This window comes from Drosophila simulans, chromosome X (assembly GCF_016746395.2).
Source record: "Drosophila simulans strain w501 chromosome X, Prin_Dsim_3.1, whole genome shotgun sequence".
Classification (NCBI taxonomy): Eukaryota; Metazoa; Arthropoda; class Insecta; order Diptera; family Drosophilidae; genus Drosophila; species Drosophila simulans.
The window spans coordinates 17,115,531-17,131,495 of record NC_052525.2 but is presented as its reverse complement, the minus strand read 5'-3'; the positions used below and the strand labels follow the sequence as shown (position 1 = coordinate 17,131,495).

At 47.6% G+C, this 15,965-nt stretch overlaps 2 protein-coding genes across 11 annotated transcripts; both read left to right on the top strand.

The window, feature by feature from the left end:
* The first annotated feature begins 486 nt into the window (after positions 1 to 486).
* LOC6726274 (integrator complex subunit 2) lies at positions 487 to 4,566 on the top strand. Its single transcript, XM_016174092.3, has 3 exons — positions 487 to 1,550; positions 1,866 to 3,502; positions 3,571 to 4,566. The coding sequence occupies exons 1-3, from the start codon at positions 735 to 737 to the stop codon at positions 4,433 to 4,435; spliced, it is 3,318 nt and encodes a 1,105-aa protein (XP_016039815.1). The 5' UTR covers positions 487 to 734; the 3' UTR covers positions 4,436 to 4,566.
* A 113-nt stretch (positions 4,567 to 4,679) lies between these two features.
* LOC6726275 (rho GTPase-activating protein 190) lies at positions 4,680 to 15,696 on the top strand. Of its 10 annotated transcripts, none has more exons than XM_016174099.3 (16): positions 4,680 to 4,785; positions 7,035 to 8,327; positions 8,460 to 9,142; positions 9,472 to 10,054; positions 10,134 to 10,312; positions 10,373 to 10,615; positions 10,681 to 10,746; positions 11,241 to 11,366; positions 12,413 to 12,457; positions 12,943 to 13,440; positions 13,860 to 14,084; positions 14,307 to 14,359; positions 14,436 to 14,832; positions 14,898 to 15,029; positions 15,088 to 15,232; positions 15,311 to 15,696. In XM_016174099.3, the coding sequence occupies exons 2-16, from the start codon at positions 7,045 to 7,047 to the stop codon at positions 15,507 to 15,509; spliced, it is 4,857 nt and encodes a 1,618-aa protein (XP_016039811.1). In that variant the 5' UTR covers positions 4,680 to 4,785; positions 7,035 to 7,044; the 3' UTR covers positions 15,510 to 15,696. The 10 variants fall into 10 exon arrangements, with proteins under 10 accessions (XP_016039811.1, XP_016039806.1, XP_016039813.1 ...); XM_016174094.3 differs by having other exon boundaries at positions 13,860 to 14,093; XM_016174101.3 differs by having other exon boundaries at positions 4,680 to 4,895; positions 13,860 to 14,093.
* Positions 15,697 to 15,965: the final 269 nt, after the last annotated feature.

Sequence of the window (15,965 nt, the reverse complement as noted above, 5' to 3'; positions counted from 1 at the left end):
TGCGCAGTGTGACCGTGCCACATGATCTGGCTATAAAGTAGCCAAAACGGTGGAACTCAAGATTTATAAATTTTGTTTAACTTACACTATTCCTTCATATTTTAATAACATAATATTAAATAAACAAATGCTAACGGCACATGTGCTCTATTATTTCGAGCTATTTAAATAATATTAATTACATATTGATCACTATCAAAACCAAAATGTACTTATTTTCCTAAGAGTTTCGTTACACAATGTTTATATACAAACATAACGAATTTATATGTTAGTTTTTTTGAATATTTTTGTTTTCAGGGAGAAAATAAGCCATATTGCTAATGATAATAGGATTAGGATAGGTTAAGATTTTACCAACCGAAGCAAATTGTTGTTAGCCTCTTGCAATAGTTATTAATAATTTGCTTTATCTGCGCATCTCCCTCACCTTAATGATGAGATCAATATAGTATTTTTATAATAAGCCAAATGTGGTGATTGCTGGTATTTTTGCAGCTTTTGCAACTGGCCACACTGACGTGTGTTGATTTTTGGATGCGGATCGCAGTGGATTCTCGGATTCTCCGGCATTCTCTGCCCCAACTACCGATCGCCGAGATTAAAGCAGACCAGCGCCGGCATCTCCAGCACGGACACACCGCCGGCCAGGCCAATAGAGCGGGACAACCGAGCACACGAGCATTGCCGGGTGCAACAAGTTGGAACGCAACGACAACGACGACGAGGACAAAATGCCGGTGAAGATGTACGATGTGTCGCCGCGCGTTTTCTGCGCCATGCAGAATCTGGACATCACCCTGCTGGCCAGCTATCCGGAGGCGGAGATTCGGCCCGTCCTGCCCTCTCTGGTGCGGATGAGCCTGCTGTCGCCACTGGACAACACCGAATCGTCTATGGAGTCGCGCAAAGAGATCCTGGCCGTGCTCATCGGCATCGAGGTGGTGAACAGCATCGTCTCCTACCTGCAAGTAAACTACCATGAGCTGGAGAACGAGCTAAAGAAGGAGCTGCAGGCCCGCCAGAAGTCGGCCTTCTTCGAGGGACAGCAACACGAGTACGGTCTCCAGTCGGGCATCGCCCTGGGCTTCGAGCGGGCGGATGTGGCGCGCAAGGTGCGCGTGGTGCTCTCCGAGATCTTCAATCTGCAGCAGCAGGTCTCCGAGCAGAAACCGGCCGCCCACTCCGAGATGCTGGACGATGGCATCTATCTGGAGGAGGTGGTCGACATTCTGTGCATTGCTCTCGCCGAGCTGCCCTCCCTGCTGAACATACTGGAGCTAACGGACGCCCTTGTCCATGTGCCCAACGGGCATCGCATCATCTGCGCACTGGTCGCCAACTTTCCGGATTGCTATCGCGACGTTGTGTCCCATGTGATCGCCAACTGCGACGAGGATGGCAGCGATGGCAAGCACAGGTTGATGCTGCTCATGGGGCTCAGCGAGATGAATCCTTCCCAGGCGCTGGCCAACAGGTCCATGTGCGTGGATATGCTGAAGGTGCCGTCGTTTATGCTCAAGCTCACGCTCAAGCATCCCGAGGACCTGGTGAGTAGGGTAATATTGACCAGTAAGGTGCAGATTTACCACAACACCAATAATCGTTAGGAAATTCTTAGCATTTTATTTAAATGTTTAACATAAGAAATGTTTTTTGATCATATCTTGTTGTTTGATCTTTATTATTTGCAGAACCATTCATTTGTAGTTCTGCTTATTAGTTTAAATAAGCTTAAAGCAAAAGGGGGAAATTGCCGCTTAGCTATCTCCCTCTAATTCGCTAGCGCGATTGAATCTTATTTGGACTTATGAAAATGTTTACGAATAATGAGATAACAATGCAAACTGGACCTCTCCCCACAGATCGCCTTCCTCACGGGCCTGCTGCTGGGCAATGACCAGAATCTGCGCTCCTGGTTCGCCGCTTACATACGCTCAAGTCAGAAGCGGAAGGGGGACGCACTGAATCTGGTGCGCGTGGAGCTGCTGCAGAAGGTGATTCAAACGACGACCAATGCGGCGGAGCTGCGCGACTTCAATCTGCAGGGCGCGGTGCTGCTGCGTCTGTACTGTGCCCTGCGCGGCATCGGTGGCCTGAAGTTCAACGACGACGAGATCAATGCTCTGTCGCAGCTGGTCACGAGTTGTCCGCAGGCGACGCCCTCGGGCGTGAGATTCGTAACGCTGGCGCTGTGCATGCTCATCGCCTGTCCCTCGCTGGTGTCCACCATTCCACTGGAGAACAAGGCTGTGGAGTGGTTGCAGTGGCTCATACGGGAGGATGCCTTCTTCTGCAAGCGCCCCGGTACTAGCACCTCGCTGGGTGAGATGCTCCTGCTGCTGGCCATTCACTTCCACAGCAATCAGATCTCGGCCATCAGCGAGATGGTCTGCTCCACGCTGTCCATGAAGATACCCATCCGACCGAACAGTACAAACAGAATCAAGCAGCTCTTCACGCAGGACCTGTTCACGGAGCAGGTGGTGGCGTTGCATGCGGTTCGCGTACCCGTCACTCCGAATTTAAATGGCACCATAATGTGCTACCTGCCGGTGCACTGCATCCAGCAACTGCTGAAATCGAGGACATTCCTCAAGCACAAAGTGCCTATTAAGTCGTGGATCTTCAAGCAAATATGCAGCTCGGTGAGGCCAGTGCATCCTGTGATGCCTGCCCTGGTGGAGGTCTTTGTCAACACGCTGATAATACCCAATCCCACCGGGAAGGTGAATATTGATCACATGCACCGGCCCTTCACTGAGGCCGAAATCTTGCACGTTTTCCGCACATCCAAGCTCACATTCTTCGCCGAGGAGCTGCCACCGATGGCGGAAAGTCAGGAGCTCAACCAGATTGAGGTGACGTGTCCACTAACCGCCCAGCTGCTGATGATCTACTACCTCATGTTGTACGAGGATACGCGGCTGATGAACCTCAGCGCTTTGGGTGGCCGCAAGCAAAAGGAGTACTCCAACAACTTCCTGGGCGGACTGCCACTGAAGTATTTGCTCCAGAAGGCGCACAGCTACCACAACGACTATCTCTCGCTCTTCCACCCGCTGCTGCGTTTGATTATCTCCAACTATCCGCATCTCAGCATGGTTGATGACTGGCTGGAGGAGCACAATCTGGCCCAGGGCAATTCCACGATGGTGGTAAGCAAGCATGAGCTCAAGCCGGAGCAACTGGATCGTGCACTGGCCGCCATCCAAACGAAACCGCATCTGGCCATCCGCGTGTTTAAGCAGCTACTCCAGATGCCCCCAGAAACGCAGGCGCAGTACGGACAACAGCTGGTGCAGCATCTGCCGATGGTGTTTGCCAAGTCGGTGCCGCGATACGTCAAGGATCTGTACAACGATATTTGGTTGCGCCTGAATGCCGTGCTGCCCACCACCCTGTGGATCATGTCGCTGCGAGCGATTACCAACGGCTCGGATACGAAGGACCGACGTACCTTTGCCAACGAGAGTCTTCTGGAGCCCATGGAGGTGCTAAGGTGGGTTGCCTCGTGATTTCCGTGTGTGTTGTTTCCTAAAATTCTTCCGCATTCCTTTTGACCAACAGTTGTCCACGCTTTGTATTCTGTTCGCCCTATCTGCTGATGATCCTGCTGCGCATCCTGAAGGGCAGTCTGGCCGCCTCGAAGACCTATCTCAACGTGCACATGCAGATGCAGCAGAAGCAGGTGGTGGACAAGAACGGAATGATGCAGACAGATGGGATTTGGGAGGACCTAAGGACCACGTTGATTGCCTCGCAGGAGAGCGCCGCCGTGCACATATTGCTGGAGGTGCTGGACTACATAGCCAGCAAGGCAACGGATCGGGTGTCGCATCTGGAGCTGCGTGAGATACAAGGCATCATTGGCACCTATGTGCATCAGGCATTCATCTCGGAGCCTTCGCTGGCGAAACTCGTACACTTCCAAACGTATCCAAAGTCGGTTATTCCCATGATGGTGGCCAGTGTGCCATCGATGCACATATGCATTGATTTCGTTCACGAATTCCTCAATGTCACCGAAATGGAAAAACAGATCTTCACCATCGATCTGACCTCCCATCTGGTGCTCAACTATTCGATACCCAAGAGTCTGGGCATCTCGAAATTCTGCCTGAATGTAATCCAAACGACGTTATCCATGCTGACCGCATCGTCCAAGTGTAGATTCCTGCGCAATGTGATTCCAGCGATGGTTCGGTTCGTGGAAACGTTTCCCATTCTGGCCGACGACTGCGTCAACATCCTGATGACCACCGGGCGCATTCTGCATTCGCAGTCATCGCTGGGCATGACCACAATGGAAATGCCACTCACCGAGACCGATAAGCTCTGTTCGTATCGGGATGCCCAGCTCCACATCATCATGATAGAGGACGCGTTTAAGGCACTGGTCACGGCGGTCATGCAAAAATCGGACCTGTATTAGTTGGACTCGATCCCGCCTTGTTTTTCGTAGTCGTAAGCAACCCTTCCTCACTCCGCCTTCCGGCTGATTATAATAGTGCTTGTAAAATTTATAACAACATTGACTAGAATAAATAATTATTGCAAAAACCATTTCAATAAAACACCTCAATTAAGTTTAAATTTGGCGCCTAAAATATAAAAACGCAGGTGTTATCGGAATCTACTTTTATCGATAACCTACTTTGGTTAGCGAGTACGCCACCCATACGCGTATCGGGTTATCGATAAAAACTAACAAGCATCGACATTACTTCCAGCTCTAGTTTTTGTTGTTGTTAAATTAAAGCTCGGATGTGAATTACAATAATTGTGAGTAGCGTTCGTGCGTGCGTAATATGCGAATCGACTTGCATTCGGCATTGAGTTTTGTGTTTTGATTCCTGAATCGAGTCAGGACGTATCTGACCTGCTTTTCCAGTGTGCGTTTACGATGCTGATTCGTAATTGTCCTTTGTATACGTTGTGTACGCGCTGCTCCTCTCTCCTCTCGCTCGCCCTCTCCCTCTCTCCCTTGTCTTGAGTGTGTGCGGCTGCTGTGTGCGTGTGTGTGAGTGAGTGAGAGTTTCGTGGTGGGAAAATAATTATTAAAGCAAATACAAGAAATACAATTGCTTAGTATTTTGTCAAGTGACTGGCTGGAAAAGCCAAGAAGCACGGGCTTCAAGAAAAAGTGTCGCCGAGGCGGATTAAACTTGAATTCTTTGTGCGCAGCTGCAGGTAATTGTTCACACACACAGCACACACACGCAGCCAGCGAGCACGCAGAGAGAGCGAGATGCCCCGCTGCTGGGAGTGTGTGTGCCAGAGCGGGATGGCTAGGCGGATGCGGCAACAGTGTTTTTCTTTTCTGCAACAAATCTGAAAATTCGTTTCCAAAAATTGTATGGTGTTTTGTCTCTCGTCTTTGCGCTCTGCCGCTCCCGCCCCGCCCGTTTGTGTTTGTGTAATTGTACCGTTGCACATGCACTTGCAGTACTCTCTCTTCTCCTCTCCTTCCTCCTTTCTTTTTGCCTTTGTCGTTGTTGTTTTCACTGGATCGTTGCTCTCCGCTTCTTTCGCTGTGGCTGTTGTTGTTGTTAGTTTTGTTGTGCAGCGCGGAGAATGTACAGGAAATCTGTTGCAGATCCAATTTCGCTTCTGCGCTGCACTTGCCCAGCATGTGTGTGTGTGTGTGCTTGCGGTGTTTGTACGCCGGAAAAACTCAATTAAAGGCCAGTGGGGAATTTATTATTTCCACTCTCATTGAAACGCACAAACACACACACCCACATTGTTGCACTCCCACTCGAGGATAACAGCAACAAATTGGAGTGCACTAGCAACAGCAACAACAAACACATTCACATCCGAATCCACCCACGCGCTCTCTCCGCTTTCCACTCTCAGTCGCTTGTGTTCGCTCTGACTCTGATTCCCTCTCTTTAGAGAGTTGCGCCGTGTCGTTTGCAGCACCAAAAGAAGCGCTGCGACAGAACAACCGCCGCAGTCAGGACGGAAAAAGGATTTGTTGCAGACTGACTTTCCCTACTTGCCGAAAATGTTGTATAAAAACTAGCCATATAAATAAATACAAATATCAAACTTGGAACCCAAAAGAAAGCAGGTAAAACACAGCCCTGTGCGTTTGTTGTGAAATCGCGTTTCGCGGATATTCGCTGGCCAAAAATCACATGGAATGAATTTTCGGGCAGCGCCGGCATAAGAAAATCGCTTGCGCGTTTTTCTTCTCCATTTCTTTTTTTTTTTTTTTTTTTGTCACATCGCAGCAGCCAATCTCTCGCTCTTGCTCTCTCGTGTTTTTGGACCCCCAATCCGTGGATGTATCCGTAACTGCGTAGTTGTAGTCAAAAGGAACCCATGACAAAGTCCTAGACTGGCGAAAAGTGTGCGAAAATGTGAAGGTCCTGCGGCCAATTGGAGCAGACGGCGCGGGGGACACGGGGCGATTCTTCAACTCGAAGGTTATCTTGGATAATAGTCATCGGCTGGCATCGCAAGCCAGCCATTTGCCGTGAAAAAGTGACCAGAAATCGACGGTTTTCCTTTCCGTGTGTGTCCGGAGAAATTGAGAGGTTATCCCTGAATATCCAAAGATATCCATAAGCTGACGTTTTCACGTAAACACATTTGAATATAGTGAGCCGAGCCAAGGTCTATCCTACGCTTTTTTCTTTCGTATATCCATATAAAAAGGAATATATCTTTTATGTGAAATCCTGAAAAAAATAGCATTTACATTACCCTTTCCATACAACGTTAACAGGTTATCCCTTATGTGATATCTTCAAATATTACCTTTACACCTGATTGAATGAATCAATTTGCGATGGATACAATGTTACAACATTGTGTCATGTTGATAGGCGTGTGAGGAAAAGCGCCAGTAGATAACACCTTATCGATATGATAAGGCACAATCGTACCTTTGAACAAAAACACCTGCAGAATTCCAAATCCGGAATTACCTATTCTATAACATTTGGATGTACTTTTAGCATTTATCTGCGAATCTATAAGCCAGTATCTAATTCTCTCCTTCGACTGTTGAATCCTTGCAGGAACGTCAAGATGCGTCAGTTTAACATCTCGGTCATTGGACTATCCGGGACCGAAAAGGACCGTGGCCAGGTGGGAGTGGGCAAGTCATGCCTGTGCAACAGATTCATGCGCCCGATGGCCGACGACTACTTCATCGATCACATATCAGTGCTTAGCCAAAGCGACTTTAGTGGCCGGATCGTGAACAACGACCACTTCCTTTATTGGGGCGATGTGCGCAAGACGACGGATGAGGGCGTCGAGTACCAGTTTAATATCATCGAGCAGACGGAGTTCATGGACGACTCCACGTTCCAAGCCTTTAAGGTGGGAAAGATGGATCCATACTCAAAGCGGTGCACGGCCACCAAGGTCTTCTCCGCGGAGAAGCTAATGTACATATGCAAGAATCAGTTGGGCATCGAGAAGGAGTACGAACAGAAGGTCATGCCCGATGGCCGGCTCAGTATCGATGGCTTTGTCGTCGTCTTCGACGTGAGTCCAGTGCCCAATCGCAGTGTGGAGAAGCAGGTGGAGTTCGTGCAGAATGTCATCGCAACCATACTAAAGAACAAGAAGCCCCTGGTGCTGGTGACCACAAAGAACGACGACGCCTATGAGTTGTATGTTCGTGAGGCGGAGAAGATTAGCCAGCGAAAGGACTACAAGAGCACCGTGCAGCTAATCGAGACGTCGGCCCACGAGAGCATCAACATCGATTTGGCATTCCTCCTGCTCGCCCAGATGATCGACAAGGTTAAGAACCGGGTCAAGATCATCTCCTACCAGGAGTCGGCCAAGTCACGCAAAGAACTGCTCGACACACGATCCGAGGCGGTGACGCGACTAATACGCAACCAGATCACCGACTATCACGTCCTGTGGTCGCAGGGCTCCAAGATGCTGTCACAGTATCGCGAGTGGAACGAGTTCCTCAACATATTCGGTCATGAGGCCGGCCAAAAGCTATTCCGGCGGCACATGAAGAAGCTGCGCGACGATCATCTGAACAAAAAACTGCATCAGTACTTGGATAAGTTTGCCCTGGCGCTGGAGTACCTGCTGCCGGACATCGGTGCTTTGAATATCAGCGATGACGATGCTTGGGAGTGCGCCAGGAACTATCTGCAGAATCACATCGAGTTCGAGCAGTACTTCTTCGAGTGCCCGCAGGCCTCGTGGACGGAGCTGGTGGACATGGACGAGGCGGAGGATGAGGCCCGCATTCCCTTTGATGTGCTAGAGACTTCCGAGGCAGAGACTGTCTTCCGTAACTACTTGAACTCGGTGCAGCAGGACAAGAAAAAAATTGGGTGAGTTCAGACCAAACGTGTAATTCCATTATGGCACTTTACAAATGTAGGCATTTTACAATTACTATATTGATTCATTGAGTTGTCAGTTATATATAAAACCTTTCTATACCATTCTATTACCACCCTTAGATGGAAGCAGCAATTCAAAATGCTACTTGAGGAGTCGGGCTTTGTAACGCCCGGCAAGCAGCTGTCCGAGGTGCGAGTCCTCTTCATGGGACGCGAATGCTTTGAGGCGCTTTCGGAGCACGACTGCCAGCAGATCTACGACATCCACCAGGACGACATCATCGAGAAGAGCAAACAGAATTTTGTGGAGCTCCTGCTGGAACACGCTCAATATTTTCTACAGTTCAAGAACGTTGACAACATCACTCAGGAAGATGTGCGCCAGATAACTGATGTCATACAGGAGGATTCACGCTACAAGATACTCGATCGCTTGGACCAGGAGCGGCGGTTGATGCTTGTCCAGCACCTGCGCTTCATCCACTGCCCCATCCGCGATCACTGTCCCTTCTTCTACAACTGTGTGGATAGCCTGATTGAGGAGGTGTTGTCCGACAAGTCGGCCAGCAACCACAAGACGCCCAGCGGCGGTGGCTGGAAGAGTTCCGGCAGCGGCAGTGACCGCACGCTCAATCTGCTGATCGTGGGCTCCGAGCACCTGGCCAGCGATTTGCTCAACGACATCCGCATTTGTACCGGTAGCAAGGGCGAGTACATCTACGAGAACCAGACGTATTATCTCAATTACCGAATCGCCAACGGCGACATGGAGGCCTTCAAGGCCATAGATGTCTACTCGAGTGGTAAGTTTGCGGCTTCATAGAATCGCAAATAGGGGCTGGCACCTTTTAATAAGTAAAGCTCACTCAAGTAATTGCACTTAATTGCCCTGCGGCTCAATATGCTTCCAAGATATAGTAGTTAGCTAATTAACGGAGTAACGAATTTCTATTGCTGGCATATGATATCATATTGCTTACTCACAGCCTTTAGATTTTGTATTACTAATTGCTTACTGATGATTGTTTTTGCTTAATGGAAAAAAGATTGTCAGGATTGTCATGCCCGATAACACAAAGAAATGTTTTAAACGTTCCATGTACTGTAACTAAGAAATTTCGATACTTTGCAGGTCTTATTTGCGTGTACTCCAATCAGCAATCTTTTGAGACGCTCAAGGACAACTTGGAGCGCACGTTGCTCTGCAATCTGGAGCTGGAGGACAAGTTCGAGAATCTGCCGATCGTGCTGGTGTACCAGCCACAGGATCTCAAGGAGAACGAGGTGGAATACTTGCGCAACGAGGGCATGCGCCTGTCGGAGATGCTGCACTGCGACTTCATCGATCATACGCAAAATCATCAGAAGTACGTCTATGACATACTTAACATAGTCATCCTGTCGCTGAAGCTGACTGAGATGAAGAGCTACGAGCCGTATCCCTCCAATCACACCGATCTGCGCATCCTGTGCTGCATCTTTTGTGGCGATCAGTATGACATCGAGAACATTGTCCAGCCGCTGGTGGAGGAATCGACGCTGGTCAAGGCCAACGAGCACTCCATCATTGTCGACGTCTTTATTGGCGATGCCAAGCGACGGGTCGAGTTTATCCTTTCCTCATATCATGGCACTAGCCAGTACCGCGATGAACTAATCCATGGCTATATTTACTTTTACTCGGCCAAGCGTCGATCTTCGTTGGTAAATCTAAGGTGAGTTAACTTATCTATTACGATCTAAGGCATTTTCAAGCATTAGAGAATTGTTTTTATTTTTGTTCTTCGTGTTTAGCATCCTGGCAGCCCAGAATGCCAACATTCCATTGCAGATTATCGCGGTGACCGAGAGCGGGGGCGTTAATGCGTTCTTCAATAGCGATATTTGCCAGATTCTGATCACCGAGGGCAATGCGGTGGCCGATCGCTTCAAGGGCAGCTTCATGACCTTCTCGGCGGATCAATATGTCAAGTGTAAGTGAGCTATGGACCGAATTAGAGGCTTTGAATCTAACATTGTGGCTCGTTTTACAGTTGCGTTCTATAATCCATTCCTGAAGACAGCCTGGGACAACAAGTACGAGGTGGAGAACCTGCATGTGGAGGAGTCAATTACTTTGGATTCGGGCGAGGGCACGCTGGAGAACTCGGTTAACCAGATGCCACGCCCGCCGCCGCGCCACGAGAGCTACATGCTGTCCAATACGCTGGGAACCGACGGATCCGGCAGTGAGAATTACGAAATGGCTCCTACCCGATCTCTCAACTCATTAAATGGTGAGTCAGTCCATCGAGCCAATGTTGCCGACAGCCCTCCTAACCGCTCATCATTCGATTTGTAGAAGAAAGAGATATATCATTAGATGAAATCTACGATGACAACGAAAAGCCGAAGCACCTGCATCAAAGTAAGTTCCATGCTGGCCACTGATCCCACACGACCAAGCCAAAAGACCCCACCTAAAGCTAAACCAAACCCAATAACAAAAAGAAACCAAACTCATTCAGAATTCGTGGTCCATAGCCAATGAACTATATATATATATATATTATACATACCCATATACGATATAATTATCCACGTATGAATATTCATCCATTCCATCATCCGAACCATTCATTCATTCATTCATTCATTTATTCATCCATCCGATTCATTGCCAACTCGTGGATCATGCCATTTCCATGCCATACCATATACTTATATGCGCCATATCTATCTATATCATATATATAATGATTATTATTAATTAACGATTAACCTTAACCATTTTTTATCGATTTATCTCTGTGTGTGTATTTGTTGTTGTCGTTTTGCCTATTGCAAATCAAATTATTTGCTCTCAAACAAACAAAATACTCAATCGAAAAAAAAACAAAAAACAAAACGAAAATATATAAGGATTCCAGATATTCCCTCCTCCAACAACTCCTCCAGAGCCAGCCCCTCCAGATCATCAGCTCATTACATGCACATATAAGAGTCAATTCGTTTCGGCTTCAGAATCAAGTTTGGAAGAAATAACATGTAATCTAACTATTTGAATATATTTCTCCTATATTCTCGTTTATATCTCTTATCTCTATCTGTCTCCCTCTATCTCGTTATCATCCCCTAGAGTTTTGAATTATTTTTTTGGTTTCCTTGTTGTGATCACTCGAAAAAAAAACACCAACGAATCTTCACCAACCAACCCGTCAATCCTCTCCTAAACCACTCTTTCTTCCCTTTGATTCTTCATTTTCGGGTAAAGCTGGTGAGGTGACATCCTTACAGAGAAGTATATCCTAATTTTTTGAATTGTTTTGCAAATATTTCGTTTGAATTGTAAAAATTAGGAAGCGAATAGACTCGAACTATGATGGATTGTTTTTAAAGCTCTGTAAATAGTTTGTAATATACAATGCTAGCAATTTGGCGAATGGTATATTGCAGAATTGTGATAAAGTATTGACGAGAAATTGTATATATATATAAATTCTCCTTCGACTTTGTTATGTAGATTAAAATAATGTAGAAATCGCCCAACGTATATTATGGTATTGTAGGTCAAGTTGAGAAAGATCTAGATTTTGACAGTATGCTTTTCTGGGCATCCTCTGCAAGGATAACTCACCAGATCTATCCAGGCGATCTTAATCAATCGAATCAACTTTCATTCGCTCCACCACCTGAATGTTTCTACCCGCTCCTCCCGGTTTTTTTCCGAATGTTCTTTTGCTATGTTAACTCCTTGGTTTTCGTAAGCTCTTCAGTTCCGTTCAGAGCCCGTACTGTCTGCCAGTAACGCTGTTTATGTATATATTCCGTGTGCCCATGTCCACCATGTAGCCATGTTGCCATGGTCCCCGACCCACGACCCCGGCTAAAAAGCAAATCCAAATCCCCATATCGATGGGAATCGATTGTACAGATGTTCTTTCGTTCGTTTGCTGTTCCCCACGCTCTCCTTTTGCTTTGCTCAATCTGTTCCTCTTCATTTTTTGTGAAATCACTCGTCGGAACATGAATCCATTTCAAATCTGATGAATCCGGTGTGTTTGCTCTCGTTTTTCTCATTTCCCGACAAGCAGCGGATGTCAGCGGGTCCAAGGATTCACTGGCCACCCATGATGCAGGTTAATCTCACGATTCACTTACGTTCTAGACACTAGATTAAGTCGTTTTTTTTCTGTTGTGTTCAAACTTGCAACCGAAGCACTGCCTGAATATATCCAATCAAACCAAATCCATTCCCCGGCACGAATCCCCCGAGTTTATTTAGCTGCCTGCCCCTGCAACTTTTTGCATTTTCTGCACATATTCGTTAAATGCTGCACAACTTCTTGAATATAAAGTGAATAATATTTTAATTGTTCAAATCAATTCAAAAAGTATTTCAATTCTCGAGTTATTCTGTTACTAATACGCATATGCGTATATTTTTATGTAATTTTGATAACAGCTCCACATATTAAATTATTCGTTTTATATCAAGTTAAAATTGTGCCCCAGATCGATGCATTTATAGTTTGAGAAGTTTCCACGAGGAGAATCTCCTTCGATTGGGCTAATTGTGAATCTCTGCTTCTCTCATCCAACTTTACTCGCGTGGATAATTTAGAGTGGCTGGAGGACAAGAGCGATGGGCGGCGCAACATGAACAAGAACTTGATTTGGAACAACTTCAGCGGATCCACACATGCCTACACCACCGGTCGCCGTCACATTGACTCCAATCTGAACAAAATCCGCCCGAAGGGACCCAGTCAAACGCTCAAAGTTGGCGAGGCGCCCAGTCGCAATTGCCCGGCCATGAGCTCCTCCACTTTCACCCTGCCCACGCAGCAGCCGGGCAAGCTGAACATGAAGAACTTCCAGCTGGTCAGCGATGCGGTGGCCAAGATGAATTTCACCGGCTCCGGTTCGGGCTCGGGTTCTGGCTCGGGATCGGGCAGCACTGGACTGGGCCTGGGTCTGGGCTCCGGCAGTGGCTGCATGGGAGATTCGTTTTTGGAGCCGAGCGACAAGGACGGCAAGCGCTACGATCATGCCCAGTTGGATGGCGAGGATGAGGATTCCGAGGAGCTCGCCGAGTACGAGCAGATCTACGAAAATGAAGGTATTGATGCCGGGGAAAATCCGTTGCAGCTCCATCATCGTTTCGCTAGTACTAACTATCTGCTCCTCGCCCACTAACTCACCCAAATCACTCGCCCTGCACACCGACAAGTTGATGACTCCACGAACTTGATGCTAACAGATCGAAATTATATATATTTTTGAATTTCATTAACCCTCGAAACGTTTTTTTCATCTCTTTATCGAAAAGAACGCATTTGTTATTATTTATATTATTTATATCAAAGCTGTATCACAACTTAGATTTGAAATGTTATGATCAAGTTCCTTTTGGAGATTGCACCATTGATTCTCGAACAAAGCATTGTCCTGTGTCCCTCGCTCCTCCTTGCGCCAACGCAATCATCTCCGAACCAAGTGAAACGTTCTTCTCACACCAATCTTCCATGTCATCCGCAGACTGCACCGAATCGGACAGCTGTGCCAGTTCCACGGAGCGACGGGTGCGCCAGCAGAATGCCTACTATAAGGCCAGCAAGAAGCCGGTGGCCGCCAAGAAGCAGAAGAAGAAGAAGGTGGCCATTCCGGTGCAGACACCGCGTGTTCCTCCGTTCGGCTCGTATGTGAGTCCGCCGGAGATTCCGCTGCACTACCAGCGCATGGCCGTTGGCGGCAGCGGGCCAGGTGAGAAAAGTATGTGTCGTGATATGTGTTTTCTGTTTATTTGTATGTATTTCTTCACCGGAAGCTGGCAAACTGTCTGTATCTAGAAAGTCTTTGAAGGTAAACGGTGCAGCGGCTGCAAGTGGGGAATGCTGCATCGTTTACAACTAAATTTGATTCATTTCTTAACCAAATACAAATACAAAATATCTAATGTATTGTATATTCTTTGAACTTTCGCAGAGAAACCAGAGCCTTGCGTTCCCGAGTTCATGAAGAGTGACAAGTCGCCAGAGGTGAGTGTCCGTCCTTGACATAATATCTACTATTGTCCCACTTGAACTGACCATTGTTATCCTTCTCCGTCTGCAGTATTCCATGGTGCCAGAGCTGGCGGGTGCCGGCATCTTCGGTGCAGAGAATCTGCCCGAGTACAACATGAACCAGGCCAAATGCTTGAAGGACTTTGAGAAGCTGGAGAAGCGGCGCATCAAGGAGGAAACGGCCAGGCAGCGCAAGCTCCAGGAGAAGGAGAAGGAGCAAGAGAAGAAGCTCAAGCGTAAACTAAAGCAGAATGCCAAGGGCCTGGTTGAATCCGCGGAGGCGCAATTTGGCAAGCTGATGATTACCTCCGAACAGGGCGAGATCCCCATCTTCCTCAACAAGTGCGTCGAGTTCATCGAGAAGGAGGGCCTGGACTCCGAGGGCATTTATAGGGTGCCCGGAAGTAGGGCGCATGTCGACATGCTGTTCCAACGCTTCGAAGAGGGTATGTGTGTCCTACGGACATCAGGCCTTACAGGCACAACAAATTGATGATGTTTTCAAATGCAGATACCAATACTGAGATTGATGCGCTCGACATTCCCGTCAATGCCGTGGCCACGGCACTGAAGGACTTCTTCTCCAAGCGCCTGCCTCCGCTGTTCAGCAAGGACATCATCAAGGAGCTGGAGGAGATTGCCGGTATGTAGCAACCATATTGCACTCACTTCGAACGGCTCTAACTCCATTTTCCGTGAAGGTTCCCGAGGCGTCGGCAATTCCAAGCTGAATGTGGAGGTCAAAACGGACCGGAGTTGCCGCTTGATAGCTTTAAAATCGCTGCTCCAGAAGCTGCCGCCCATCAACTTTGCCATACTCAAATACATATTCCAGCACTTTGTGCAGTAAGTTGAAGGGGGGACGTTTGGGGAATCCACTGTCTGTGATTCGTTGATACTTACTTTTGTGTTTGCTCCACACAGCGTATCGGACAACTCGAAGCTGAATAGCATGGACAGCAAGAACTTGGCCATTTGCTGGTGGCCCACACTCATACCCATCGATTTCACCGACATGGGCCACTTTGAGCAGCTGCGTCCGTATCTGGAGGACATTGTCCAGACAATGATTGACCAGTTCCCGTATCTGTTCTGCGGCAAGGATGCTTTTGTCATGGTCTAGGCCTAGATCCCCGCCAGGCCATGGCACACTTGGACTTCTACTTGACCGCCGGACGCGAAGCCAAAACGAGATAGTTAGATTCAATGTGCGTTTGTGTATGAATGTGGGCCATGTGCCAGTGCCATGTGTGCCATGTGTGCTTTGTGTTTTTTGGGTGAACTAAGGAGCATATTAGTAATAGCCATAGAGAGAAGATAGCAGGAGGAAGCTGGAGGAGGCAGGAGGCGTTAGCAGGAGGCAGCCCATCGATCGATCGATTCATTCAAATGAGGATCAGCAGCCAGGCATATACATATTTATAATAGTATATAATATACTTGGGTCTATTGTGTGCAGTGTGTGTGTTTCGTGATTCCTGATTGTGTGTGCGAGCGTGCGAGCGAGACAACAGAACTTGGCTAAGTAGGGTATATTTATTTTTTATATATACAATATATATTTTGTATCGATGGCTTT

Coding starts and splice junctions, on each gene's coding strand:
- LOC6726274 (XM_016174092.3), top strand. CDS start 735: ATGCCGGTGAAGATGTACGATGTGTCGCCGCGCGTTTTCTGCGCCATG. Junction 1,551..1,865: donor TCAAGCATCCCGAGGACCTG/GTGAGTAGGGTA, acceptor CTCTCCCCACAG/ATCGCCTTCCTCACGGGCCT. Junction 3,503..3,570: donor GAGCCCATGGAGGTGCTAAG/GTGGGTTGCCTC, acceptor TTTGACCAACAG/TTGTCCACGCTTTGTATTCT.
- LOC6726275 (XM_016174094.3), top strand. CDS start 7,045: ATGCGTCAGTTTAACATCTCGGTCATTGGACTATCCGGGACCGAAAAG. Junction 8,328..8,459: donor CAGGACAAGAAAAAAATTGG/GTGAGTTCAGAC, acceptor TACCACCCTTAG/ATGGAAGCAGCAATTCAAAA. Junction 10,616..10,680: donor ATCTCTCAACTCATTAAATG/GTGAGTCAGTCC, acceptor TTCGATTTGTAG/AAGAAAGAGATATATCATTA.